The 27,070-nt window shown below is 40.3% G+C and overlaps 2 protein-coding genes and 1 pseudogene across 3 annotated transcripts in view; 1 reads left to right on the forward strand and 2 right to left on the reverse strand.

Annotated features, from left to right (window-relative positions):
• Kif16b (kinesin family member 16B) overlaps positions 1–18,974 on the forward strand; it is a 486,842-nt gene extending 467,868 nt beyond the window's left edge. Inside the window, exons 32-34 of one of the 2 annotated variants that reach the window (XM_010634116.2) lie at positions 1,535–1,642; positions 14,581–14,673; positions 18,807–18,974. The gene's annotated coding sequence lies outside the window, so the exon portion shown is untranslated. The remainder of the gene's footprint in view (positions 1–1,534; positions 1,643–14,580; positions 14,674–18,806) is intronic. The other variant, XM_033761168.1, reaches the window with a different exon arrangement.
• LOC104869136 lies at positions 595–22,225 on the reverse strand (annotated as a pseudogene).
• Positions 22,226–23,165: 940 nt separating this feature from the next.
• Macrod2 (mono-ADP ribosylhydrolase 2) overlaps positions 23,166–27,070 on the reverse strand; it is a 1,911,462-nt gene continuing 1,907,557 nt past the window's right edge. Inside the window, exon 20 of the mRNA XM_033761012.1 lies at positions 23,166–24,422. Coding sequence (XP_033616903.1) covers positions 24,410–24,422 — 13 coding nt within the window. The 3' untranslated portion in view covers positions 23,166–24,409. The remainder of the gene's footprint in view (positions 24,423–27,070) is intronic.

Here is a 27,070-nt window from a genome sequence, read left to right on the forward strand (position 1 = left end):
CTTTGCCAACGGCATCCTCTCTCAGGGAGAAATGCTGTGCTTCTGGGGCAGGGGAGAGATGCCTGGAACAGCTTGGGTTCCCCACGACAGGGTTACGGCTCCTGCCAGCCTTGAGGGTGGCCAGCCATGAATGGCAGATGGCAGCTGAGGGACTCTGCTGGGGTCTGGGGGTGGCCTGTGAGAAGTGTCATGCTGTCTTTTCTTGGGAGAGCTTTTCATTCACCTCAGAGCCACCAAACTCTTGCCAGAAGGGGAGGAGGGTAGGACAGGGCCCAGGCCCCACACACCCTGTCCCTGTTGTGATGGGGGAGTCCTGGGGGATAAGACATGGGTGGGTACAGCCTTGGCCCTGAGGGTCAGTTTCCTTCATGCCCCTGGGGGCCACTGCTGGGCCCTGAAGCAGTCCTGTGTGCTAAGGCTTGAGTAGGGACATGGATGGAGGGGCTGGGGTGCCTCAGAGAGACATGGACCTCCTGAGGCATGACAGGAGGACAGTCCTGCCTGGAGAGACCTCCACACTTGCCACCCAGCCCCGGGCACTCCAGATGGTCTGGGTGGAGGGCTAGGCTGAGGCAGGGAGGCCAGTGGTAGTGCTCACTGGGTCTTCAGATGCTGCTTCTCCGGGGTGAGGGTGTGGGAACAAGTAATCACACAACTTAGTGCTGACGTCAAATCCTGACTGCTGGTGAGCGAAGTGTGCTTCATGTGGTGGGCCTTCATGCTGTACAAGTAGGAGCCCTTGTGCAGTGAACCAAAGTGCAGTAATGGGTCATGTTGTACAGGATGTAGCCCAGGAGCCCCCCCCGCCCAAATACAGTGGCCACCACTGCCTTGGGCAGGATGAGCCGGATGAACACATAGAAGAAGCCGATTATCAGAGAGGCTGATACGGGCAGAGTACCAGGTGGGAGCCCTTGAAGGGTACCTTGTGGTGCTGGCCATTCAGGGCAAAGAGCAGCATGATGAGGTAATGGCTGTTTCTGGAGGGCTTCATGTGGAACAGGAAGCGGTGGATGAAGTATTCCACAAAGCTCCAGATAAATAACCCCAGCACGAAGAGGCTGAGAACATGGACTGGGCACCAACAGCACATACTCTGACCTGAACGACTTGAAGAGCCAGACGTTGCCCTGGGCAAGGATTGTGTAGTAGAACCAGCTCAGGTACAGCACCAGGGGCACCCAGATGATGGGGACACTGTACCAGACTATCTTGGACAGGGACTAGAGGGAGTCGGAGTGGAAGAGGCGGATGGGCCTGCTCACCGGCTGGTGGACCCACTCATGGTACTTCTCCCCCAGCTGACCCACCTGCCACAGCAGAGGCTTCTTCCAGTCCACCAGGTCCTTGTCCCAGTCCACCACTTCGAGCCTCAGTTCCATCTCAGGGTCCGTCTTCTGAGTTTCTGCAGAGGCTCCTGCCTCGCAACTCTCCCGTGTAGTACTGCTCTAGCCAGCGGAGTGCGTTGGCCGAGTGCCAGTGCGGGGGGTCTGTCCAGGTCGGCGCTAAAGTCCTGACCGCCTTCTGTCCGCAGCAGCTGCTCAACCCCTGGGTGGTGCTGCAGGAAGCCGGTGAGGTCGTAGAGGCGCCTGGCAGTGGACCCAACAGTTGTCCGCCGCCAGACACCGCTGGACTTTGCAGGGTGAGTAGGACGCCGCGCGGGGCAGAGCTTACAACTGGCAGCCCGAGTCTGCCAACCTTATTTTGTTTTAAAGTTTTTAAAGTCTGTTTTGTATAATTGTAGTTACTCCTGATCAATTTTCATGTCCATCTGCATAGTTCATTTTTTTTCTAACCCTTCATTTTTATTCTATGTGTATATTTACTATTGAAGTGAGCTTCTTATAGGTAGCATATAGTTGGGTCTTGTTTTTAGTCCATTCGGTTTATGTCTTGATTTGGTGAATTTAGTCTGTTTATAGTCAAGATTTTTGATAAGTATTAAATTTCTTCTATCATTTTAATTGTTTTTGAATTGTTTTATATATTTATTTTTAACTGATCTTATTATTGAACCTTGTTGTTCGGTTATTTTTAGTCATCATAATGTTTGATTCTCCTGATTCTCTTTTGTGTATCTGGTCTGCTGGTGAGTTTTATATATTTTTGTCTTTTCATAATTGCAGTTATCCTTTTGTATCTATATCATTTTAATCCCTTAAATGTTTCTTGTAGTATTAGTCTGGTAGTGGTAAATTTTATCAGTTTCTGTTTGTCTGGGAAACACTTTATTTCTGAAGTTTATAGTCTTGCTATCGATGGTACTCTCTTTTTTTCTTGGTACCAGGGATTGAGTTTGGGACCTTGCACTTGCGAGGCAGGTGATGGAACCACTGAGCTAAATCTCTGGGCCCAGTGGTATTATTGATTGATAGGTTTTTCTTTTAGTTTTAGGACTTTGAATACATTATCTGATTCTCTTTTGGCCTGTAAAGTTCCTGTTAAGAAATCTGCTGTTAATCTGATAGGAGTTTGAATATTCATGACTCTGTGTTTTACTCTTATTTTAGAATTTTCTTTATCTTACATTTTTGACATCTTGAATATAATGTGCTGAAGTGAAGATCAATTTTATTTGAATCTAATTGGAGTCATTTGAGTTTTATTGATCTGGATATTCATATCTCTTTGGAGACTTAAAAATTTTTCAACTGTTATTTTTAAAAATAATTTTTCAATGGCTTTCTTCTTTTCTTCTCCTGGAATTCCCATATGGCAAGTATTTGTTTGATTAATTGTGTTTCATATGGCTCATAGGCTTTCTTCTTTTTCTTTTGTCTTTTTAAAATACTTTATTTCAAAAGAGCTACCCTTGAGTTTAGAAATTCTTTTGTTTGCTCTCCTCTTTTGTGGAAGCTCCAAATTGTGTTTCTTGTTTCACTGACTGAAGTTTTTGCTTGATTCTTTGTAATGGCTTCAACTCTTGTTCATGAATTCTTCATTTATATTATGAAATGTTTTTCTTGTTTTGTTGTATTGTCTATCTGTATCCTCTAGCATTCCACTGGGTATAGTAGGATTTTTATTTTTATTTTTTATTTTTTGGTACCAGGGGTTGAACTCAACCTTGTGCTTGCAGGCAAAATTTCTTTAGATTGAGATCAATTTCTGTAGAATTATTGTGTTCCTTTGAGATGGTTAGGATTTTGGCATATGAATTTTAGGTGACCATACTACACCTCAGGGACTTCATAATCCCTTGGTTTACTCACTCATCTGTTCACTCTTTCTTCTAAGTTACCAGCCATTTCAGTTTGAACCCTCAAAGCCCATCTCCCAGGAAAACCTTCAATCCTGGTGAGCAGTGACAATTGGCCCACCTATTTGTAACCTGGCTACCTATTACTTATCCTTCAGGTCTCAGTTTAAATGTCCTCTAAGGTCTTGCTACTTGATGTGATTCTTGGACTAATACTCCAAATCTTCTCCACTATTACAGTTTAATAAAACTCCTAGGTAATGTAGATGGACAATGAAGGTTGCATAAATTCAGGGAATTTTTGCTTCTCTGACTAAATCATCCCAATAGACCACAAATTCATGAGGGTGGGGCCTGTGTGTCTTATTTGTTAATGTTCTGAGCCCTGAGTATAGTACTAGACAAAGTTTAAAGGCTTAAAAAACTTTCATGAAGATATGAAAAACCTAGAATAGATGAATAAAAACAGACTGTGGTAGGTGCAGTTGAGGCCCATACTTACAGCCCTGTCATTCATCTGAATTCACCTGACACATCTCAAGACATTCTCAGCTTCCCTTCTCACGTCCTGGTATGTCTTCTTTTCTGCCTGAGAGCATTCTAATTATGAGGGTTCTCAAACTTCAGAGGGCTGCCCAATCCCTGACAAGGCTGCTTAACACAGACTGGATGAGCCCTACTCTCAGAGATTCTGATTCAGTGGATCTCACATGGGACCTGAGAATTAGCATTTCTTTACAGGTCCTTAGCTGACACTGCTGCTGCTGGTCTGGCAGCATTTTAGGATCCACTTTCCAGTGAAGTAGCTCAGCTGCTTGAAAGTGTGACCTAGGAATATAGAGAAGTTAATGTTCCTGGGTGCCTTCAATCTGTGAGCAATGAAATAATTGAATAAATGCTTCTGCTTCCTAGATTTCTTGAGTTATGGTCCTGAAATGTGTTCCAACACTTTCCGAGAGGGTCCCCAGTGAGCCGCCATTCCCTCGCCTGTATTTCTTTCCTTGGCTTCACTCTTTTCTCTTCCCCATCTCCTCATTTGTGTCTCATGGGATTTCCTCACAATAAGCTTGTTTCAGTGTCTATTTGAGAGAAACCCAAATCAAGTCAATGTCTTATATCCAATCCTTCTAAGTCCCTTGATCCTAATTACTGATTTTCTCTGGTAAGTTTCCATCTCACCTTGGAGGGAGCTCAGAAAAGTAAAATCCACCCAGTTGAGGCAAAGAAAAGTGAGTGCAATGTGTGCTAACAACATTGGCCAATTCCCTTTTATAGCATTCATCAAATTATATTTTTTAACTAGTTGTGTAATTATGTCTTTAACATCTGTCTTTCTTGCTTTTCTTTGAGGGCTGGGTCTTCTTCACTATAATCTCCTTTGAATCTAAAACTGCCCTTGATATGTGATAGTCACTTACTGCACACTTTGGAATAAATGACCAAATGAATGAATCTTTATACTTTACTTAATATATCACTTTGCAGTACTTTTCCATTTTATTCTCCAAACCTATGAGAATCAGAATAGTTGTTTTCATTATTTTTTTGTGGAATTTATCAAGTGTTTTTGCTAAGGGCTGTGATAAGATACTGCTTCTCAAATTTCCATGTGCATTCAAATGACCTTGAATTCTTGTTAAATTGCAGATTTTAGCTTAGTATGTCTGGTGCAGAACCTGAGATGATGTGTTTTTAACAAGTTCTCAAGTAATGTTTAAAGTGCTCATCTGGATACTATATTTTAGAAGAAAGGAACTAGGTTAGGGATTTTCCACTTTGGTTGCACATTGTAATCCCCAGCAGCTTTAAGAATACTGACACCTGGGTTCCATTACCAAAGGCTTTTAGTCAGGCCAAGTGCTTTGAAAACTTCCCAGGTGGGTCTAATATTTGTCCACTGACTGGTCCAGGATGATGCTTCTAACACCTCAGTGTGCATCAGACTCCCTTAGAGAATTTGTTAAAACATATTGCTGGGGCCCTGCCACAAAGTGATTTGGCCTGAAATGGGACCTGAGAATTTGCATTTGTAAGCATACTTAGGTGTTGCTGATGGCACTGGGGAGCTGCACCAAGAGTTGCTAGTTTAGAAGTCAACACAGGTGTATAAATAGATCACTTGCAGTAAAACATGGAATTCAACAACAGAATCATGCATAGTTCTTAGCAAGAAAGAAGGACCTGTGTCAGGCAGGGCTTCATGGAAAAGGTAATGTCTGAGTTGGGTTTAGCAGGATGTAGTGGTTCGAGGAGTCATGAAAAAATTTCAACCAGAGGAAAAAAATGTATGAAGTTCCACAGAGATGAAATTACAGGGTGCTTTTCAAAACTCCATGAAGTTTGTTGCTGTGCTAGCACACACTCAACAAGGCAGTTACTGCAGGACACAAGGCTTGATCAGCAGGCCAGGAAAAAGCCAAGAGGAGCATTTTGTGCTATTCTTTGTTCTTAGTGCAATGGGGAGCAGATGAAAGGCAGGGTCAAAGTGACCTTGAGAACAGCCTCTAGGACAGTGACAGTATATCTAAAAAATGTACCCAGAAATAATTGGAGTTTGTCATGATGGCAACACTGAGGACATAAATGTAGCCTGTAGGGGGCCTTAAGAATGGAGAGGGAAGTCGGGCATGGTGGCGCATGTCTGTAATCCCAGCACTTGAGAGGCTGAGGCAGGAGGATCACTGTGAGTTCGAGACCAGCCTGGGCTGCATAGTGAGTTATAGGTCAGTCTCAACTACATAGTGAGACCCTGTCTCAAACAAACAAACAAACAAAAAAACAAAAAACAAACAAAAAAGAATGGAGAGGGATGGATGGAAGCCAGAGATGTTAGTCTGCCAACAGCCCCAGTTTGATGTCAGAGTTGGGGTTAGGGAATGTCGTCTCTTGTAACCAAACTGATGGCAGCACCAAATAAACATGAAAAAGGTATTTGGATGTATGGTGAGGATGAACATATAGTAAATAATACAGATTTGTGTACTGGGGCTACAGTATCTGGTAAACAATTAGAGATATAGCCCTATATATCTTAGGAGAGTGCTCTAAGAAGATGGTAATTTAAATAATGGGAATGATCAGATGTACAGAGAAGGTACTCAGAAAAGGCCTAATTTATGCACACTATTGGTGCATAAAAATAGCCCCGAGTTTAAGGCTCCCAACAATAATTGATTTGGTCACACATCTATACAATGGGTAGAGAGTAATAGGCCTAGCTTATCTCTAATCTATATACTTTCAGATGAGGCAAACTAGAGAGAGGATCCACTTCCAAGGATGTGGGGGGTCTCAGATGTACAGCCCACTTATGCAGCTGGCAAATGATGCTGTTGGTCAGTGGTGGATGGGCCTGTAGGCCAGGATTTCAATTGCTTCTTCACCTGGGATTTTCTAGGTGATGCTCAAGTTTCCCAGGATGGTGACTGGGTCCCAAGAGTGAGCATCCTAAGAGAGCAACAAAGAAACTGCATCAGCATTTGTCACCTACCCTTAGAAGTCAGAACATCACCTCCTGCTAATCACAAGCCCCTCCCATTTTAAGGAGAGGGGACATGTGCTCAGAGGGTACAGGGCTTGTAACAAGTGCAGAATCCCAGCCCTAGACCTGCAGCCTCCAACGATGCCCAAGTGAGTCATCCATAATGCAGATTGGAGAAGAGAGTTCTCTGGACCACATTGGGTCCTCTGGCTACTGATGCTCAGGGAACTGTCCCAGTGCTCCATTGCAGTGTGACATTCCCTCATGCCTCCTTTTCAAGTCCACTCCACACAATGTGTCAAAGCTGAATTCCACAGACACCTTGGAGGCAAGCACAAAGATTTATGAACTAGTGTGTACACAACTTCTCGCACTCTAATCACTGGTAGGGATTTGTGGGGAGAGCATTTTGGTAGGATACAGCAAACATCCTCTGATGACAGCTAGTCCCAGATGACCGGCAAACAGGAACTGTTAGAAAACTTCTCAATTCATTGCCTCCAAATTCAGTGTTTCAGATTGGAGAGCACACTGGAAGCACCTTCTGAAGTCCCATGAACCTTCTGGGCCAGGACACAGGCCCTTAGGCCATCTGCTTCTGGCAACAGACTGAAAAACAGCTTCTGTTCTCATTTGTTAGAGTTCTGTATAGCAAGGGAGTGTTGACTTGGCTCCTTTGGAACAAATGAAAACTCTTCTGTGTGTTCATACAGGAAGTCCACTAGTTAGTTATGGGAACTTGGGACCTGAAGACTGATGACACCTGCAGTTGAGCATCTTACTTTTGTCTATTTATCCCATGAAAAATTGTTAAGCTGAGATGCTTTGCCAGGTACTGGTCATCCCTGGGCAAGCAGGCTGTGTTCCCACATGGGACGGGGCTAGATGGAAGTGGAAAAACCCAACATCAGATAATGGAGTCAAGTTGGTGAGATTCAGCCTCCCTACACTATTCTGAGTTCTTCAGGCTCCTGGTAATTGTCCCCAAGCCCTGCAGTTGTGCAGCTGTGAATGGTGATTGAAGCTTCTTGGCCTGTGAAATGACAGCCTGAGGCAGCCAGCCCTTCCCAGCCTCGTGCTGACTGGGGACACAAAACCCAGCACCTGCGTAAGGGACAGCACCCCCATTTGGCAAGAAGCCAGAGCTTTTGCTGCCTCAACTGACCATTTGTATGCATTTTGCATTATTATCTTTCAAAGTCTCCAAACAGGTAAAGGGCCCAAATGACACCTGAGTGCTAAAGACAATTTTAAGGACAGAGGAGTTGGTGCTGCAAGGCTCTCAGCCCAGCTTTCTGGACTCCAGAGCTGGTCATCACTAGAATTGTTCACCTTATGCCTGCTTCTCCCATTTCAGAATTTGGCAGTCATCTTGAGACCTTGTTAAAACACCAGCTAAGATTCAGAAGGATTCTGTGCTGGAACTTGGGATTTAATGTTCCTAACAAGCATCCATGAGATGCTGCTCCAAAGATCACACAGATCAGCTAGGGTCCAGAGTGGCACATGCCAATTAAGTAAGTTTTCTGCACACAGGCACTGGTACTGTCTGTGGCTGCACAATGGCAGAGTCCAGCCATTTCCATGGAGAGACAAAGCCTAAAATATTTACCTGCCTCTTAAAAAGTTTGCAGACAGACCCCGAACCTGCAGTTTATCCAGGGTGCTGATTCACATTGCCTGGGAAATTCTCAAACATGGGATCCCTGGGTTCATCCTGCAGAGATTCTGACATAATAGCCCTAGGGTGCAGTCTGGGCATGGAGATGTTCAAAGTTCTCCCCCGCAGTGTGAATGGGCTCCAGGCTCCAGTGGGTTAACAGTGCCATTCATGCCTTCTCTCCCTCCTCTCCTTGCTGCCTCCCCTGTTCAGCCATGTGATTCTCATTTTTAGATCTGGAATTTGCAGCTGATTCCTGCAGCTGCTTTGGGAACAGATTTTAAGGAGAAAGTTAGAATGCACAGCTGAGTACTAGGGCTCCCCCACTCCCAGCATATTTATATGCTAATAGCCAAGAGCTTTGTTTTTGCAATCACTAAAATTGAATCAGAATCCAGAGATCTTTTTATATTGCTTAACCTTCCATAGTTTTTACCTTTGCTTTTCTGGGCACACCTCTCCTGTTTTTGTTTTTCTCTTGTATATGCCAGTGCATGGTCAGCCTTTTGATGCCTCCTTGTTAAAGCAGATTAAGTCTCATTTTCTTATGGCTGTATTTGCAGTGAGACAATGGTATTTAGTGCCTGCCAGTTTCCACAGGGAGCATCCTACTGTGTAGGAATAGGATAAAACTGTTTGAAAAAGGAACATGTCAGAAGCTGACAGTGGAGGTAGTTGTCTGAGGCAAAGGTGATTTTGAGATGCTACCCAATCTCCTTTCTTTTCCCAGTAGGGTAGAAAGGATTTTGGAGCAACAGCTACCTTTCTTGGTCTTGATGCCTTCCGGAGGAAGACTTAAATTCGTCTAGAGGATTTAGAATCATGTGAATAGCTTTTTTAAAAGAACCTCCAAAGAGGCCTCTGTCCTTGACATGTTGATGAGTCTGGGGTTTGGCTTAGGAAATGGTGATTGCTCACATTTTATTTGAAAATAATTTAGACTTTTAAGAAAGATGCAGAAAGACTGAAAATATATTAATTTATATCTTTCAGGCAGCTCTCCCCAGTGTTCATCATTTACATAATAGTCTTATAATCAAAATCAGGGAAATGATATCTGTTTTACAGACTTACTCAAATTTTGCCAAATGTCACCTTGATATTATTTTCCAGGACTCCACATTGATTCAATTATTGCATCTTAGACCCCTTTAATTTGGGATAATTCTTCAGTCTTTCTTTGTCTATCGGGACCGTCCCATTTTGGAAGAGATGTTGTAGTTATGTTGGAGAATGTCCTTCCGTTTGGTTTTGAGGGCCTCACCCTAGATGATTCTAATGAGCAGCTAGAATTGAGAACACTGGTAGAAAGACTGGGGAACAACACCATTTTACTTAGTAAATTTCCTCTCAAGGCCACGAGAAAACTGAGGTAGCCAAGGCCAACAGAACCTCGATCCAGCTCTGGTTCTCTCTTCCTACCTTGGATCTCTGCGCTTTATTTTCTTTTCCTGTTTCTACCTGTATGTCCAGGTCTGACATTAGAAACTCCAGCCAGCTGGCATCAGTCCAACTTCTGCAAGCCACCATGATGTGGTGGCACTTTTACAGTTGGATCATGTCTCTCTTCCGCTGCAAATCAGAGGATAATGGCTGAGTGTAGACTCACCTCTCTGCGTGGCTCGCCAGGATGGGCCTGCCCTTGTGCCAAGCTTCCTCTTACTTGGTACGGTTGTTCTCAGAGATTGGGCATGAGCCAACCTCCAGGCCTGTACACTTGATGCTGCCTCTACCTGATGCTCCTCTTTCAGACGGCCACATGGATAATGATAGTGTTCTCATTTCTTTCAGGTCTTTTATTTTTGGAGACAGGATCTTGCTAAGTTGCCCTTGCTGGCCTTGAAGTTGCCATCCTCCTGCCTCAGCCTCCTGGGTAACTGAAGTGACAGATATGTGCCATCATGCTGGGGTTCTTTCATTTCTTTGGTCCTGCCATTGCTAATACCTGTCCTCCCACAGGCTTCTCATTATCTTCCCTCCCTTTGCTCTATATGAAGGGAAATTTTGCTTGTTTTTCTTATCCTTGTCTCTCAAGAAACTAAGGCAGTATTGATATAAAGCATAAACTCATATTTATTGAATAAATGAAAGAAATACTAGTTAATGAGAAGTTGACAGTTTAATAATCGAGTGGAGATCCCATTTATAACTGAGTGAAATTATTTCAAGGTAGCTTTCTTTTTCTTTATTTTCTTTAACTTAGTTGCCCAGCTTCCTGTTACATAAATTACCATTCCCTTTCTGGAACTTTTCATTTTTCCAGTTTATCTGTTTGCTATTTATTTATTTTCTTTTGGTATTGGGGGCTGAACCCAGGGCCATCATGCTGAGCTATATCCCCAGCCCATTTTTTATTTTGAGACCGGATCTTGCTAAATCACTAAGTTTCCCAGGCTGGGCTTAAATTTGCAATCCACCCACCTCAGCCTCCTAGAGTACTGAGATTACAATCCTTTACCAACAGCCAAGGCCCATCTGTTTCTATGTATAGGGAAGAGAGCCCTTGAGATGAGCCAGCCAATAAATTTCTCTCCCTTCTGTAGGAGTTGGGTGGCACCATAGAATACAATATCAACTCTCTCTCTCTTATCCTTATAACAGTTAAGTGTTGTAGGGAGAGTGTGAGTATCCAGTGTAACCCTAGAAGTCTTCCTATGGTGCCTTCTCAAAGTTAAAGTTCTCTACTGGCTTCGTACAGGAAGGAAAGAAAAACAGGTATCTTTTCTGCAATGGAAGAACAACCACCATTATTCCTTTCCTCTTTCTTCTCCTTTCTCTTCCTTCTTTCCTTTGCTTTTCTCTCCTTCCCTTTCTGCCCAACTCAGGATTGAACCTAGGGCCTCACAAATGCCAGACAAGTATTCTACCATTAAGCCCTGCTCCAGTCATTTAAAAAATTCATTGAAAAAACCCATTTAATTTCTGATACAGAGTCTTGCCCAGACTGACCTCATGTTTGTGATCCTTGTCTCAGACTCCCTAGTAGTAGCTGTTGTGTGCCAGGTAATGTGGGTGCATGTGTGTATATTCGATTTACCTCCACTGATTTGAATTGGTAAACAATTTTCACTACTTTATAGATGTGACAACTGAGAGGGAGAAAAGTTAAGGTAGGCGATAAACTACAAACTGAGATTTATTCCCTTGCTCTTTTTGCGGGGAGGGGTATGGATAAAGAATGATATTTTGTTTCTCTTTTCTAATCCAACTGGGAGTTTTCAAAATTATTAAACTTTGAATATTTTTATATGGGAAAAATTATTCAAAAGTTCATTATTTATGGACTCATAAATATTTCAGCCCAAAGTCAAAGATACTTTAATGGCAGCACATGAAGAATATGCGCCAATCTACAGCATCATATAAATTTAATTTTTTAGCAGCACGAAAGGCTATATTCATAGTTTTTGTTAACTCTTAACAATTTTCTCTTCCTCCAACTAATGAGTCATAGTTCAGTTTATAGCCCTGTCTTTCATATTATTGCTTACATATGTAAAAATTATAGTACCTATTCTTAATACACTTGGCAATGTTTAAAAATATTTTGGAACAAGAACAGTATTGCTGTAAATAATCTTAGTTGGGTTAACAATTTAGGTTCAAAATAGAACTCTTTCTTTTGTCCAAAATAGTACCATAAAAACCGACAATATGTAAACCTATATATAAACTACAGAATATCTCTAATCTTTTTCCTTTATATGGTAACTACACCAAATAAAAAGAAAGTATTGTTGATAAACCAAGGAAGAAAGTGATTTGGGCAAATGACCTTGTTGAGAGGACATTAACTTTCAAAGAACAGGTAAATGTCAACTTTAGCCAGGAAGCGATATTAAAAGAGTTTTTAAGAAGCTGGGATTTGTATATTTTATTTTGCAGGAAACACTGACTTTTTGATGCTTTAACCAGCACCATTTACACAGTTGAGTGTTTGGATAGTTGCCAGTAACCAGCAGACATAGGAGGAAGCTGGCACATTGCAGGCCATAGAGGTTTTAGTCGCTTTAGGGACAGATATTCTGACTTAACAACTAGGAAGTTGCTGCATGGCTTCAACATTCCCCTTGTCTGTTTATCCTTCCTCACCTTCAAGGGAACAGGCTGGCCAATCATTTCAGTGCTGCACAATTGTTCTCACAATGTGATCCCTGGGGCTAGAGTAACAGCTGCATCACCTAGTTGTTAAAGGTGTAAAATGCCAGCTTCTTACCTATGGTTTCCTGAATGAGAAATTGTAGGTCGAAGTCCAAGCTCTGTGATTTATGAAGGCCTTCAGGTGATTATGATGCTGGTCCAAGTTTAAGTCCCTAAAGCAGGGGTTAGGATAGTAACCTTTGGTTCCAGACTTCCACGGTTCAAACACAGCACTGCTGCTTACCTGATATGCAGCTTTCTGCAAATTAGCTTGTGGTGTCGAGTTGGCTGATATATACATTTGGGGGTATACGTGGCCCCTGTCTCATTGTTATCAAAATTGAGCTAACATATATAGAATTATTCTAACAATGAAGAATACTATTTAACATTAGGTATTTATACCGTCTCTATTTTGTGCTTTTTTGTTCACTAAAACTCGCAAGCAAAACCTGGTATTTGCCTTCCCCTTGCCCATCGGCAACCTTGAGTGAAAACCCCGTGTCTCTGAGAATGCAGTTGTGACAGCCTTTGCCAGACCAGGCTGGTAGTGAGTGAAGGTGGAGCCCTATGATGCCAATGCCTGGTACCAGGTGAAATGGAACCAAAGACCTTTCGCTTTGCTTTAGGAAGAACCCAGACCTATGCAGTGGCAGCAGGAAGCATTTGATAATCAAATGCTGTATTGCTGTGTTTTGGACTCTGCATATAGAGGGTCCTGTGGACCAGCTCTTTTGAGCCCTTCAGCTCTTGTTTGCAAAGTGGATGACTGCTTAAAGAGGATGGCCACTCAAGACACAGTGACATTTACCTAGCTTTTGCCTCCTGACTTACTGCACAGAGCCAAATGACTCAGACAAGAGATTGATGGGGCTGGAGGCTGAGGCAGTCAGAAATAAGCTTTGGAGCAGAATATTTGAAAACAGATTGTTATTCAAACCACAGCCTAGGCTTGTCTGGAGGCCAGGATGAGCAGGGATGTTGTTCTTCTCTGGAACATTTCAAGAAGCTGCATTTATAACAGATGGCCTTTCCCCTAATGTTCCAGCTCAGCCTGGGTCTGCTAAACTGATTGGATTTTTTTCCAGCTGTTTAGAGAGAGAAATGTGTGTTGTGTGTGGGGGGGGCTCTCTATATGTGCAAAATGTGATAAAGCTATTTTAAGGCTTATCTGACACACTAAACAAATAATAGCCCCACAACATTTGAAGGTAAGAGTGGAGGCATTGAATCTGCTTTACTAGACATCAAGTGATTATGTTGAACTACAGTAATTAATACGGTAGCACTAGGACAAAAGTGGAAGGAGTAGCCAAGAAAATAGATCCTTGTATAAATGTAAAATAAGCCTGTGTTACAGAAAAACTCACGGCAAAGGAGTGTGGATATGTCAGTATTATTGAATCGTTATTATTAAATTGGATGCTAGAACTATTTTGAAAGCTACTCAGTCAAGTAACTGCTCACTAAATACCAAATGCCAAAATAAACTCAAAGTGCATTAAATATATAGGTAGAAAATGGAATCATATATGCATAATAAAGTACATGGAAGGAAAGGAAAACTAGATGAACATCTGGAGCATTTCCCATCTCTAGACAGAGAAAGACTTTTGAAATTCAAAGGCAATACATTTTGGGACATAGAAAAAATTGTCTCCCCATGGAGTGGATTCTCTTCTGATTTTCTTAGTAATGAATGAGACTCCCAGTCCCAGGAGTGTCTTCTACCACATCCTCAAGTTTCTATCCAAGATAATGTAAAGCAACATGCAGATTTTTTGCAGTCCATTAATGGCTCAATTCTAATGGAATTGCTCTGATCACCCAAGACTTTCAGGTGACACTCCTCCCCAGGCTGGTGTGGCTTACTTGGTCTTAAATGGGAATAAAGGGCTTGGCCACAGCATACAGCTGTGTCTCAGAAGAGAGAAAGAAGCAATGCTAAGAGGTCATCGAACGCATTTCATTTTCTTTCCAGGTACTTGATCAGGCTTTGTTTTCTGGTACATTGTGGCCCATGAAATGTGGGCAACCGGGGTGTGCAGCCTCTCCTGCGTCTGACTCTCAGCAATCTCTGTCTCTCTTCTTGTTCCGTAGTGACCCTGGAAGTCTCATGCTGAAAGGCTCAGCACCACAAGATGGCAGCCTGTAGGGAAGCTTCCCTGAGAACACCCAAGAGGCTGAGCGCAGGTGAGAGTCAGCCTATATGTTCAGCCACAGATATGTCATTGTCTTTCAAAGGCCAATCCTCTCGTGTACATTCAGACGTTTAAAATTTCATAATAACATCAGAATATAATGCTTGCTTTGTTTGGGGCAGAATCAGTTCACGAATAGATCCTCTCTCTTGTCTTGTCTTTTCTGTATTAAAGAGGGAACAGTCTTTCTGAATCAGAATGCAGTGCTCACAGCTTTGTTTGGAGTACTGAAGATGGAACATAGGGTCTTGCACATGATAGGCAAGAGCTCTACCACTGATCTACATTGCCAGCCCTTTTCATCTTTTATTCTGAGACAATATCTCACTGAGTTGCCCAGGCTGGACTCACTCTTGCAATTCTCTCGCCCTCAGCTTCCTGAGTAGCTGGGAATACAGGGGTACAACACTGTTTTTGGCCTCTCACGATAATTTTGTGAACATTGTTTTACTTTTTTGCTGTTCTGATATTTGTTTCGTGGGACAGGATGAAGAGCCTCTTGTTATTAGCCACAGTTTAATCCATTTCTTTGCTCTATTTCTTCCCCAAAAGAAGAAAAAAAAAAAACAAAACAAATAAAAACCAAAAAGTCCAGTCAGGTAATCACCAGCCTCAAAAAGGGGAATTTATTTCCTAAGATTTTCCAAAATAGAATGTGGAGCAGAATTCCTTTTTGTACTCAACAAGTATTTAGTGAACTCCTACATGTAGTATGTGCTCAGATGCTTGGGATGTATCAGTGAACAAAACATAAAATACTTGTTCTTAATGGAGCCTACCTTTTCCTCATGCAGTAGGGAGAACTTTTCAATGAGTTTTTGAAATGAATTTAATGAATAAGTATATAAGTGCTATGGAAAAAAGCTGGGTGCAGTGGTGCATGCCGTAAGTTCAGCCTGGGCTACATAGTGAGTTCAAGGCCAGCCTGCACTACATAGCAAGATCCTGTCTCAAAAAAACAAAAGTTAAGTGCTGTGGAAAAAGAGATTAAAAACAAGGTCTATGAAGAAGGTCAAACCTGGAGGTCACCTGCAGCATTACAAAAGGTGGTCATGTAAACCTTGTTGAGAGAACTTTGAGCAAACTCTGAGGAGGTGAACAAGTAGCCCTACGTCCATTAAGAGGAAGAGAGCCCTGGAAGGACTGATGCACAGCAGGAAGGGGAGACCCAGGGCTGCATGTCTGAGTATAGAAGCCCATGGGGTAACAGGAGATGAATTTATGCTCTCTGCTCTGAGGCAGAGAACAGTGACATCACATGGAGCCCTCAGGACATTGTAAGAACTTTGTTTTTTATTTTGAAATAATCAGCAAGCACTCAGTTAAAAGAGCCTGAAACCTATCTCCAATTTGCCTTTTTTATTAAAAAAAGGAATTCTTGGCTCGTATTACTGTGCCAGATTACATGTTCTGTGTGACTTGTGAATTTCTCCCAATAACCACAGATCAAGTCTGAGGGAAAGCTCTGATTGGTCTAGTTTGGTCCAAGTGACTTCTCTAAACCAACCATAGTCATTGAGATAAAGCCCTGTGATTGGCTAGCCTGGGTCATGTGTCTTATTCCTGGCCAAAAGTAGGCACAGATGGCCAACTCCAGAAAATACATAAAAGGAATTTTCTACTAGGCTTGAAGGGCTTTATTACCAGAAGCCAGAATGAATACTAGCAGGCAAAAATAATAAATGTCAACTACAAAAATAATGAAAGTCAACACAAAGGGAGAGAGAGATTTGATTGCATAGAAATATAAAGTCTGTGTGACAGAAAATATCACAAAGTTATGAAGCAAAATACAAGTAGAAAATTAAATTCAGGAAACATGATAAAATATAATCTAAATACACAAAAGGCTCATAAATATCAATAGAAAAGCAAAATCCCAGTTCAACAAATGACCAAAGAATTTGAACAGATTAATTCTCTGGTCAGAACATATGAATACCTGGAAAAAACTTTGCTCATTCTCTCTTGTAAGTGAACAAATGACAGTTAAAATAGTGATGAACCATTTCTTACACTGATATTCTTTCATGTCCACGTTTACATAGGGCCCTTGAGTTGAGTAAGGGTTCTAAGAATGGAAACTCTCATTTTGTAATTTCTAGAAGACTATGAAGTAATTTGGTAATATCAAGGGCTCATGAACCTTGGAAATGATCTAAAAGTACTCTTTGAAGTAAATAAAAAATTTGTGACCAGAAAGGCTCTTGGTGATTTCATTCAAAATAAAACCTTCAAGTAAGCTAAGTGTCATAGAATAGGGAGGTGGTAATTTGAATTACAGTCATGTGATGCAGTATTTTTAAATAGCTTAGGAAAACACTTGACAAGACAATGCCTATCATACAACCAAGTGAAAAAGCAGTGTACATAAATGACAAAGTATGATTCACTTATGAAAATAATATAAAATGAAAACAGGATATTACCTGATTATACACAGGTTTTTGAAAATTTTTAATATTATTTTAATTGATTGATTTAGATAATTGGTCTGATGGCTTCTTGACATCTCATTTCTGCCATGAATTTTACTGTGAATTTCTTGTTTTTGTGTTAATTTTGGCAAATTTTATTTTTTAAATCTCCAATTTATCACATGTCAAGTTATGCATTCAATTTTATCTCATACTTAAAATTTGGATATTGCTACCCTTTTAAAATTTTGTGATAATTGGTGAAGATTTATCTAACAGGCCTTTTAACAACCCTGAGATTTAATGATTTACTGTTTTAAAAAATCTTTCATGTAAGCCTTTTTATTACATTTTATTTTTCTAAAATTCTTAGTTTGAATGCTTCTAAAATTGTTTTGTTACCACACTCAGGAGGCTGAGGCTGGAGGATGACGGTGAGTTAAAAACCAGCCTAAGCTACATAGAGAGTTCCAGGTCAGTCTCAACTACATAGTGAGACCCTATCTCAAAAAACAAAAAACAAAAAACCAAAAAAATATTTTGTTAGACTTAATACAATAATGACTCTAAAGAATAACTATGTTCTTAAAACTACAGCTCCTCTAAGAGTGAGGTCCCAGAATCCCAGCAGATCTGGCTTCTGGCTTTCTGCTCTGTACAGGACACATTCTTGCAACCTCCTGTGGCAGAAGGGACAAGGTTGTCACTTCATCATCTGTAAAAGGGCACTAATAGCATTCTTATGGGTGAAGCCTTCATTTGAGAAATGATTATTTCTCAAAAGCCCCCAACTTTTAATAGGATTACATTGTGTATTAGACTCCAACATATGAATTTGAGAGAGACACCAACATTCAGATAATAGTAGTGTTCACAGATTTTTGTAATTAGTTCATCATTTTATTTTTAATACCTATTTGATAAAATAGAAAATACTTAGAAAATTATGTTTTAAATGTTACTTTAAAAATATTATAGTATATTATGTAGTTACTAGTTTATTTCATAGTGATTAGAAAGGCTTTTATCTAAAGGAATACAAAAATTCAAGTGGCAACAAATAGCTTCAGTAGGGAGTTTAAACTTTCAACAACAGAATATCCCCCAAATGAGTATTTTAAACTGAAAAAGAGATACTTTTAATGCATAAATATAATTATTTTCCTGCATTCCCTTCTAATCAGTTCTTGGAGAGAAGGGCCACATCATTTTGCCAACTGAATTATAACACATAGATTTTTGTCTCTGTCCTATAATCCAATAAGCAACTGTAAATTGTTAGTGTTCTGAAGGAGTAAATATGGAGTTAAATAGAGTCGGGGAAGGGGATCTACTTTGAAATAGGATAGTTGAAGGAGGTGCGTCTAGGAAGTGATATACATCTGAGATCTCAAGGGTGTTACAATGGGGTAAAAAAAGAGCTTTTACGTTCAAAGTTTTGAGGCTGAACAGGATTTATCTTCTAGGAATGGACAAACTATCAATATACAGGCAACACTGTAAACTGGGTTGAAAGCGTCACAAGGTAGGGTTGGAGAATCAGATGATACAGATTCTTAGACTTGAAGAATTGATGGCATATGTATCAGTTAGTATAGGCTGTGTTGTGCTGTTGAAACAAATGACCCTTCCCCAGTCTCAAAATATGTTTATTTTTCACGTATGTCATCTTCCTAATGGAGTTTCCTGAAATTCTTCATCTTTGCAGGGTCTATGCAAATGGAGAAGCCTGAGATTTTGCTGATTGTTGATAGGGACAAAGAATGAGAATCTTCAAGCTGCTGCTAAGCATGAACATGCCATTAATACCTACATGTCATTGGAGGAAACAAGTCACACAGGCGCATCCAATTTCATTGGGATGGAGATGTATACTCCTACCACAGCGAAGGTAAGTGAACATTGGTATAATTATGTTCGTAAATATGTACTCTTCCATGTATTGATAGCCCAGAGTTAAAAGCTGTACCTATCCCCTTTTTACCTTGCTTAGATTCACTACAGTTATTACTGTAGAGAAAAAGATGGCTCTAACAAATTAACGAATACTTAGTGTGCACGTTTTAAGAACTCAAATCCTCAACAGCAAAAAACAAACAAAACAATGATTTCATCTTCATGGGTCCTTAATTTGGAGACAAAGTTTAAATCAACTTCAGTGGAATAGGATTTATGTCTACTAGTTATTTAAGTGCAAGGACTATTTATTACTTTGGTAAACAGTTTTGAGCTGGAGAAAGGACCATTTGCCTAGAGAACAGCAAAATCTAATGCAAATAACTTACCAGATCCTTTTGCAAACAAGTCTAATATCTTGGCATTTTATATTTAAATTTAAAAGTTCGTTCATGTATGTATCAGTATCTCCATTTTCTAGACCATGAAATGGAGGCACTTTATTTCTCAAAGCTAACAACCGGGCCAGAGTCCTAGCAAGATGAATTTAAATGGGTGTCATTATCCTTCTGAGCCCTCAGAGCCACCAGTGAAGTTAGTGAATGATTAATTTTACCTGTGGTCAGTGGAAAGGAGATGGGTACAAGGGTTGAGAGAGAAATGTGACAGAAAATGACAGGAGAAGTTGGGTGCAGATGAAAAACTGGACTTAGTGCCAGAATCATGTCAGATTACCTTCACGGTTATCCTAAAGCATTGTGTTGAGGTTGCCCTAGCAGCATGAGACTTTCCTATCTATCTATCTATCTATCTCTATCTATCTATCTATCTATCTATCTATCTATCTATCTATCATCTATTTTTTTTTCTCATCAAACTTTGTTTACTACTAGGAAAATGCTCGGTGTGGCAGTTTAGAAAATCTTATTCTCCTTAAATACTTACATCTCTGGTTTTGCACGATAAAAGGGTGACTTGATTGCCTTCTAGAACAATAACCCTAATCTATTCTGTAAGAGATACAGGGAATTAAATTTGATGGAATATGTATGTATTTGCCTTTTTAAGAGAATATTGAATATTTTCATAATGATTTTTGGAAGCTCGTTGCTATACTTTTATCAACATCCTGGCCACCATGATCACATGGCCAGCATAGAGACAGCTCATAGAAGATGCTCAACATGAATTCCAGCATGGGCTGGTGGCTCCCAAAAGATGGACAGTGTTCAAGAAACCATTGGCTTTATATCTCAACAACTTATGCCTGCTTCTCAGAAGCTGTAGGTAAGGCAGTTAATTATCTAGTATAGTTTGAAAAGTTTGACAAATACCTTCAGAACACTGACTTAATAAGGAAATAATATTAATAGGTGAAAGTTGACTTAGAGGCAATTTTAAATACACATATTTACAACCAACTAGTATATAGTATTAAATGAACATTTTGAGTTATTAAATACATATGGCTAAAGAATAAATTTCATGAAACAGATAATTCCATGTTATTCTCTCAAACAAATTTTATTTGCACTCTGCTCTAACAAATATAGTATGAAGGCAACAGTTGTTTAAGTGTTTTAGTGTATGGCACAGATGAAAAGAAACAGACAGATTTAGAAGCAGTCCAGCACTCCCAGGCTGGTTAAACAAAAGAGGCACATTTTATCCTATTTAGCAGTTTATACCAGAAGACAATTTCCCCTTGCAAGCCACAGACTACATTTATTTGCATTAAGTAAAAACATATCTTGATCAAGAAAATTACTTTTATTCTGATTTTCCTTTATATCACAAATGTTAGGGTAAGGCAAATCCTTAATGAGTCATATGATAAAAACCCTATTCCCCAAGAAAATATATTGGACATATCCTGCTAACTTTGTTATTTTTTCAAAGCACAGCCGACATGCACCACATACAGAGAAATGTCTTTTCAAATCAAATGCATCAAGCAGAACTGTATTAATTCACAGAGAGGCTTTTCAGTGCTTCACAGAAACATTTACCATTAGCTGTGGTGATTAATATGTGACCCAGTATCACAGACAGTGTTTCGGGTGCCTTCTTTTAAACTTTTATGAAAGAGGACTTGTCTGTCATCTGAATAATGAGCAGCTAGAGGAATAGTGCCTGTGTCTCTCCCAAAGTGAGTACCTTTTTAATTAGGACTGTTATTTTGAAGGCCCACTTCAATACTCTGTATGCAAACATGACTCATACAGGCTGTTTTCCTCCCTCCCTCCTGTAATCCTTCAAGCCACCTAACCTGACTGAAGTAGGGTTGAAAATTGATTTTCCTGCACATGGATTCTGGATGTCAGTCAGCTTTTTGAATTTATTCCATTGTATAGCCTGTGCAATGACAACCCCAGCAAATAGAGGCTTCCCTGTGTTAAGATATCTTCCATCTGGCCAATAGCTAGATTTTTATATTTCACTATTAGAATGGAAATTAACTGTTGTTTTAAAGCATAAAATCATATAGCCAAATAGCAACCAGAAGGCATAAAACAAAAATAAAATTGCAATCTAATCACAAAATAGTTTAAACAAATTCAGGAATGGGGATGGTAATATGCTTCAATGTCTTAGTTTTCTGGATACAAAGATTACTTTTCCTTTTATTTATTTATTTATTTATTTATTTTTTTGGTACCGGGGATTGAACTCGGGTCCTTGCGCTTGCAAGGCAGGCCACCGAACTGCTGAGCTAAATCCCTAGCCCCATACTTTTCCTTTTCTACATCTTTCAGACCAATGAAATTCTTACTCTGCATTCTTTACCCACTAAAGTGGGTAAAATGACTAAACGGGCTGTCACTGATGATAGAGAGAGTACCTGGACTGGAATAACTCTAATCCTGGCTGTTCCTAGCAAGACTATTGGGTGCTTTTCATCTTAGTCCCTCAAAAAAACCTCTGTCCCTCTTTTCTCCTCGTTGTTTTCAAGTATAATTCATTATGGAGGCTGAGTAGCGCTAACATTGGGAGTCACTGGAAAACAAGTTCCTAGCAGATTGCACTTGTCAGGCACTTCACAAGAATGATGACTTTCAACTGAGTTATAAAAGGCATGAAATATAGAAACTGTCAATATTTGGATGGCATCGTTTCTTAGATGCTTCAAAATAAGCCTTGCCTTTGCTCTTCCAGAAAGCAATGTCAAGTGTCAATAAAAGACATACATGCTTCAAACTGTAGAATAATGACCGGAAGAGAAATGGCCATATTCCGACTTCATGAAATCACTTCCATATCATTACTGCTGTGTTGATGAACAACTTTAAAAAATAAGATACATTAAAATATATGACACATATATGCAGAGTTATAAATCTGCTAATTATTCCAGTATACCAACTAAGCCAGGATGGGCAATAAATCGAGAACAGCCAGAGCGAGTCATCGAAAGACAAAAAGATGCCTTTTTTCAAAGAGGAAAGAGCAGAAATGAAATGGATGGGATATTTAGGAAACAGATATCCTGTCATTTTTAGAAATGCTCAAGTTGATTAAGTACTCTTCTCCTTCTATGGAAGAGGGATTTCAGAAAATATGGAATGGCCTTGGAACCAAGAACCTTGCTTTATGTTGGTCCTGGGATAGATACGTATGATGACTCCTGGTCATCCCTGCTTGTGCCCACCACTCCATGGGCATGCTTTGTTGTTAGTATGCTGCTCCCCTGATGGGCTATATTCAGTGGTTTTCTGAGTGAGGGAATCAGCTGTCGAAGCAGCTAGCCTGGAACTGGGTGTGAACAGAACACACCACACAATGAGCACCGAGAGCCGGCGCTGCAAGTAAATGCTCTGATTGATTCTAACTTTCCACGGGCTTCTGCTGGGTGGCTATGGATCCTTGAGTAAAATGTGGGCTCTTACATTGTGAAAAACAGAGATTTCAAGTGGACATTTCAAAATAGGCATATGTTTGAGTCCTAAATGTAGCAACCCCATTTAGTTCTTGACAACACCTAACTTTTCCATTGTTACTGTTGTAATTGAAAACTATGTTTAAATTTTTAAAATTTGTAGTAAGAGGCACATTGCCACTAATCCTTTTTGTATTTTTATTTTTGGTATGTGGGATCAATCAGCCTTAGGACTTTGTGCTTGCCAGGCAGGCGCGGCACCACTGAGCTACATCCCCAGTCCCCATTAATTCCCTTCAAAATTCTCTCTCTCGCTTTGAACACACTCCGTCATTCTTGGCACTTTTTGAAGCAGTTCTAGAAGTCCTCTGTCATGAGTGTCTTGACTTCTGTCATCAAGGCTGTCTTGATAGCCGTGATTGATTCAAAATGATCACCTTTCAAGGTCATTTTGACTCTAAGGAAGAGCCACATTTCAACCATGCCAGAGCTGGTGGAAACTGTGGATGAGGACACACACTAATGTTTTTACCAGCCTGCCTTTGTTTTGGATGGCACTCGGCAGCATCATTCACTGAGTTTTTTTATCACACCTCATACAAGACAGGAGAAAGGATGTCCAGAACTGCTGCAGAGAAGGACAACAGTGATGGGATAAGCGAGAGGCAGTGTTTTCAGAGGAATTTTTAATAGTGTGTCTTTTTAGTGTAATGTCTAAAACTTTAAACATGTATTTCAATCATCCTACATACATCTCACTGCCAGGCGTTGTGCTGAAGCACATAGTAAGAGTTACAAACCAAATAAACTCTGCTGAAAGTCAACATTGTGTGCCACCTGGCCATGAAGGGACCCCAGTGGCCACGTAGAACCTAGATTCCTTGTTACACCTCTATGCTCTGTTCTGGGTTAAAAGCCTCTTTCTTCAGGCCTCACTAGTTATAGGGGACAAACCGTATCTTGGCAACCCTGAATAACACATTTTAAGCTCATCATTCAAACCTTTTCAAAGTGGATTCTAAGAGTTTCTCCCATTTTCTGTCCTTCCCTCCTTTGCCTGTGAGTTATATTGACACTGGGCTCTGTCACTGCTGAAATTTGGCTTGCACCTTGTCAGTCATCTTCCTCCTCTTTCTTTGAAGAAAGCACTGTAGGGCCAGCTTTGTGAAGTAACCGAGAAGGCAGACGGCAGACAGGGGCCGGGAGACACAAGAGAGGGTTAAAATCTGCCACTGGCCCCTGGGGCAAAGTTTGAGAGAAAAAGGAAGTGATAGGGACAGTGCCTGAAAGATGTGTTAGCATGGGTCCTCCCAACTAGATAAGGAGGCTTTTTCTTTCAATTTTGCCAGGTAAACAGAACAAAATGCAGGTGGAGAAATTAGAGCAAAGGATCCCCGTCCTTCCTCTGAGGGACTTTCCTCCCCCCACCCCCGCCCTCCTGCACAGTGCAGCTCTCATCTCCCCTCACTTCCCAAGAACAAGGGAGGCCTTGCCAGGCTGAGGACTGTCACTGAGTTTCATTTCTCTGTTTCTTTGCTTCACCTTGTGCCCCTGTGGGAGACAAAGGGAAATCACTTGTTAGATTAAAGATAAGGCATCTTCATAGGCTTAGCAAGAGATATCTTTTTAATACAGCCATTTAAATGCCTCTCACCCCCTCATACAGGCTTAAAACTATCTTACTGGACCATCAAAGAGCTTTGACTATTGGGGCTGTAATTGCCAGCACATGGTACCTTTAAAGAACATATAAATCAATGCTAATAAATGTGTGCCACATTGCGCAACCTACTTCAGCGGTTGGGGACTATTCAGCTCTTCAAAGTATTCTTTGAAAAACCATGAATTAATGTGTCCTCCCTCTTCTGGCCCATTCACACTAGTTTCCAGGGATTAGCATATATATTAATAATTATTTATACAATGCTGATTTGCAGAAGTCATTGAAGTTTGTGCTACCAGCTGAGACCTTTCTTATTAACTGTCTGCCTTGTTCTCCACCATGAGAACTCTGATACTATGCCCTAGAAGAGTCTATACTTTTTAGATTTTTAAAAATAGAGATAGAATCCAATTACAGAGAAAAGCACAAATCTTAAGCATACAGTTCCTTCTGTTTTGAAAAATGCATACATTTAATCCATATCACTATCAAGATGCTAAAATATTTCCATCACTCCAGATGGAACCCACTAAACCCATTTCTGCTGGAACCAATTGCTCTGATTTCTAGTACCATAGATTCTTCCTAATCTAGAACTCCCTACAGATAAAATCACATCAGCATTCCTTTCTCCTTTCACTTAGCATGCTGCCGAGATTCATTCATGTTACTGCTTGTTCACCATAATATATTTCCTTTTTTATTACTGACTAGCATTGCACTGATTATATTGCAAAAAATGTTTTCTCAACCCTTCTCCTGTGATATATTAGGGTGGTATCAAGTTATGGGCCTTACTAATATTACAGTGGTCTTTAAAATTTTTTTACTAATGTATTAATGGGGATAAACAGTGTGCATTGATCATATTCAGTCACCCACCCCCACATTCCCAATTCTTACCCATTATTCTAATTTCAGATTGACTTTGGTATTCACCTATGAGAGAACATGCAGTACTTCCTGTGTCTGCCTTATATATCACTTAGCATACTGCACTGTTCTCCAGTTTCATCCACTTTGTTGCAAATGACAGGATTTTATTTTTTATGGCTGAATGTTCCATTGTGTATATGTACCAGATTTTCTTCATTTGTGTGTTGATGGGTAGTTAAGCTGATTCAATATCTTAGCTAGTATTAATAGTACAGCAATAAATGTGGGCACACAGGTATCTTTGGTATGCTGATTTCATTTCCTTTGGATGTATATATACCCAGGAATGGGACAGCTGGATCATATGGTAGTTTTAATTTATGAAGGAGTCTCCACACTGTTCTCTAGAGTGGCTGCTCTAATTTACATTTCCACCAACAGTGTGAGTTCCTTTTTCCCCACATCTTGCCAGTATTTTAAAAACAGTCATTCTAGTATTTCAATTTCAATTTGCATTTTCCTGATGGCTAATGACATTGAGCATTTTTCTATATATTGCTAGTTTGTATTTCTTTAGAATTATTTGTTCAGATCCCTTGTTCATTTTTAAATTGGATAGCTTGTCTTTAAATTGTGAATATTAACCTTTTGTCAGCTGAATAGCTGGTAAATATTTTCTCTTGTACTTTTGTTTCCTTTGATGTGCAGATTTTTAGTTTGATATAATCCCATATTTCAACTTTTACTTTTATATCCTGTGTTTTGGGGACCTGTGGAGAAAAATCACTGTCTGTACCTATGTCTTAAAGTGTCTCCCCTATGATTTTTTGGAGTAGTTTCAGAATTTACATTTAGGTCTTTGATCCATTTTGAACTGACTTTTGTACCGGGTGAGAGGTAAGGGCAAGTGTTAATTTTCAGTACATGGATATTGAATTTTCCCAGCACCACTGTCCTTTCTTCAATGTATGTTTTTGGTGCCTTTTTTGAGCATCAGTTGGCTGTGGTTATGTAGGCTTATTTCTGGGTGTCTTCTTCCATTGGTCTGTGTGTGTCTAATTTTAAGCCCAAAATATTTTTAGGTTACTATAGCTCTGCTATGTATGTGTCTGGAAATTAGGTACTGCAATGCCTCTAGCTTGGTTCTTTCACTTAAGACTGCTACAGCCATTAATTTTGCTTGTCAGCTTGACTTAAGAAATGTCTAACAGATTAGTATAGCACATTTCCAGGTGTGTCTGGGATGTTTTCTGAGCTAATCTGCATTTAGGCCAGCAAACCAAGGGAGGAAAGAGCCACCCTGTTTGTGGGTGGCACTGTTCCGTAGGCTTATAGCTTGGATAGAACGAAAGGGAAAGGAGGAGGAAGTCGGTCTGTTTTTCAGCACATGCATCTTTTCCTACTTCCCCTGCCTGAGAATATCAGACACCAGTTTCTTCAGAATTTCAATTAGTCATTCTCTAGGGAGCTCCCAGGCATTGTCTCAGACTGGAGCTGCATCCTTGACTCCTCTTATTCTACAGCCTCCAGCTCCTTGGGCTGAGCAGCTACTCAATTCCTCAGCTCTCCAGAGTGCAGGCAGCCCTTATAAAATACTCCACCTCTGATCTTATATGCCTAATTATATATACATTTATATATATGTGTATATATATATATA

This window comes from Fukomys damarensis, unplaced genomic scaffold, assembly GCF_012274545.1.
Source record: "Fukomys damarensis isolate Sample0158 unplaced genomic scaffold, DMR_v1.0_HiC HiC_scaffold_7, whole genome shotgun sequence".
NCBI lineage: Eukaryota > Metazoa > Chordata > Mammalia > Rodentia > Bathyergidae > Fukomys > Fukomys damarensis.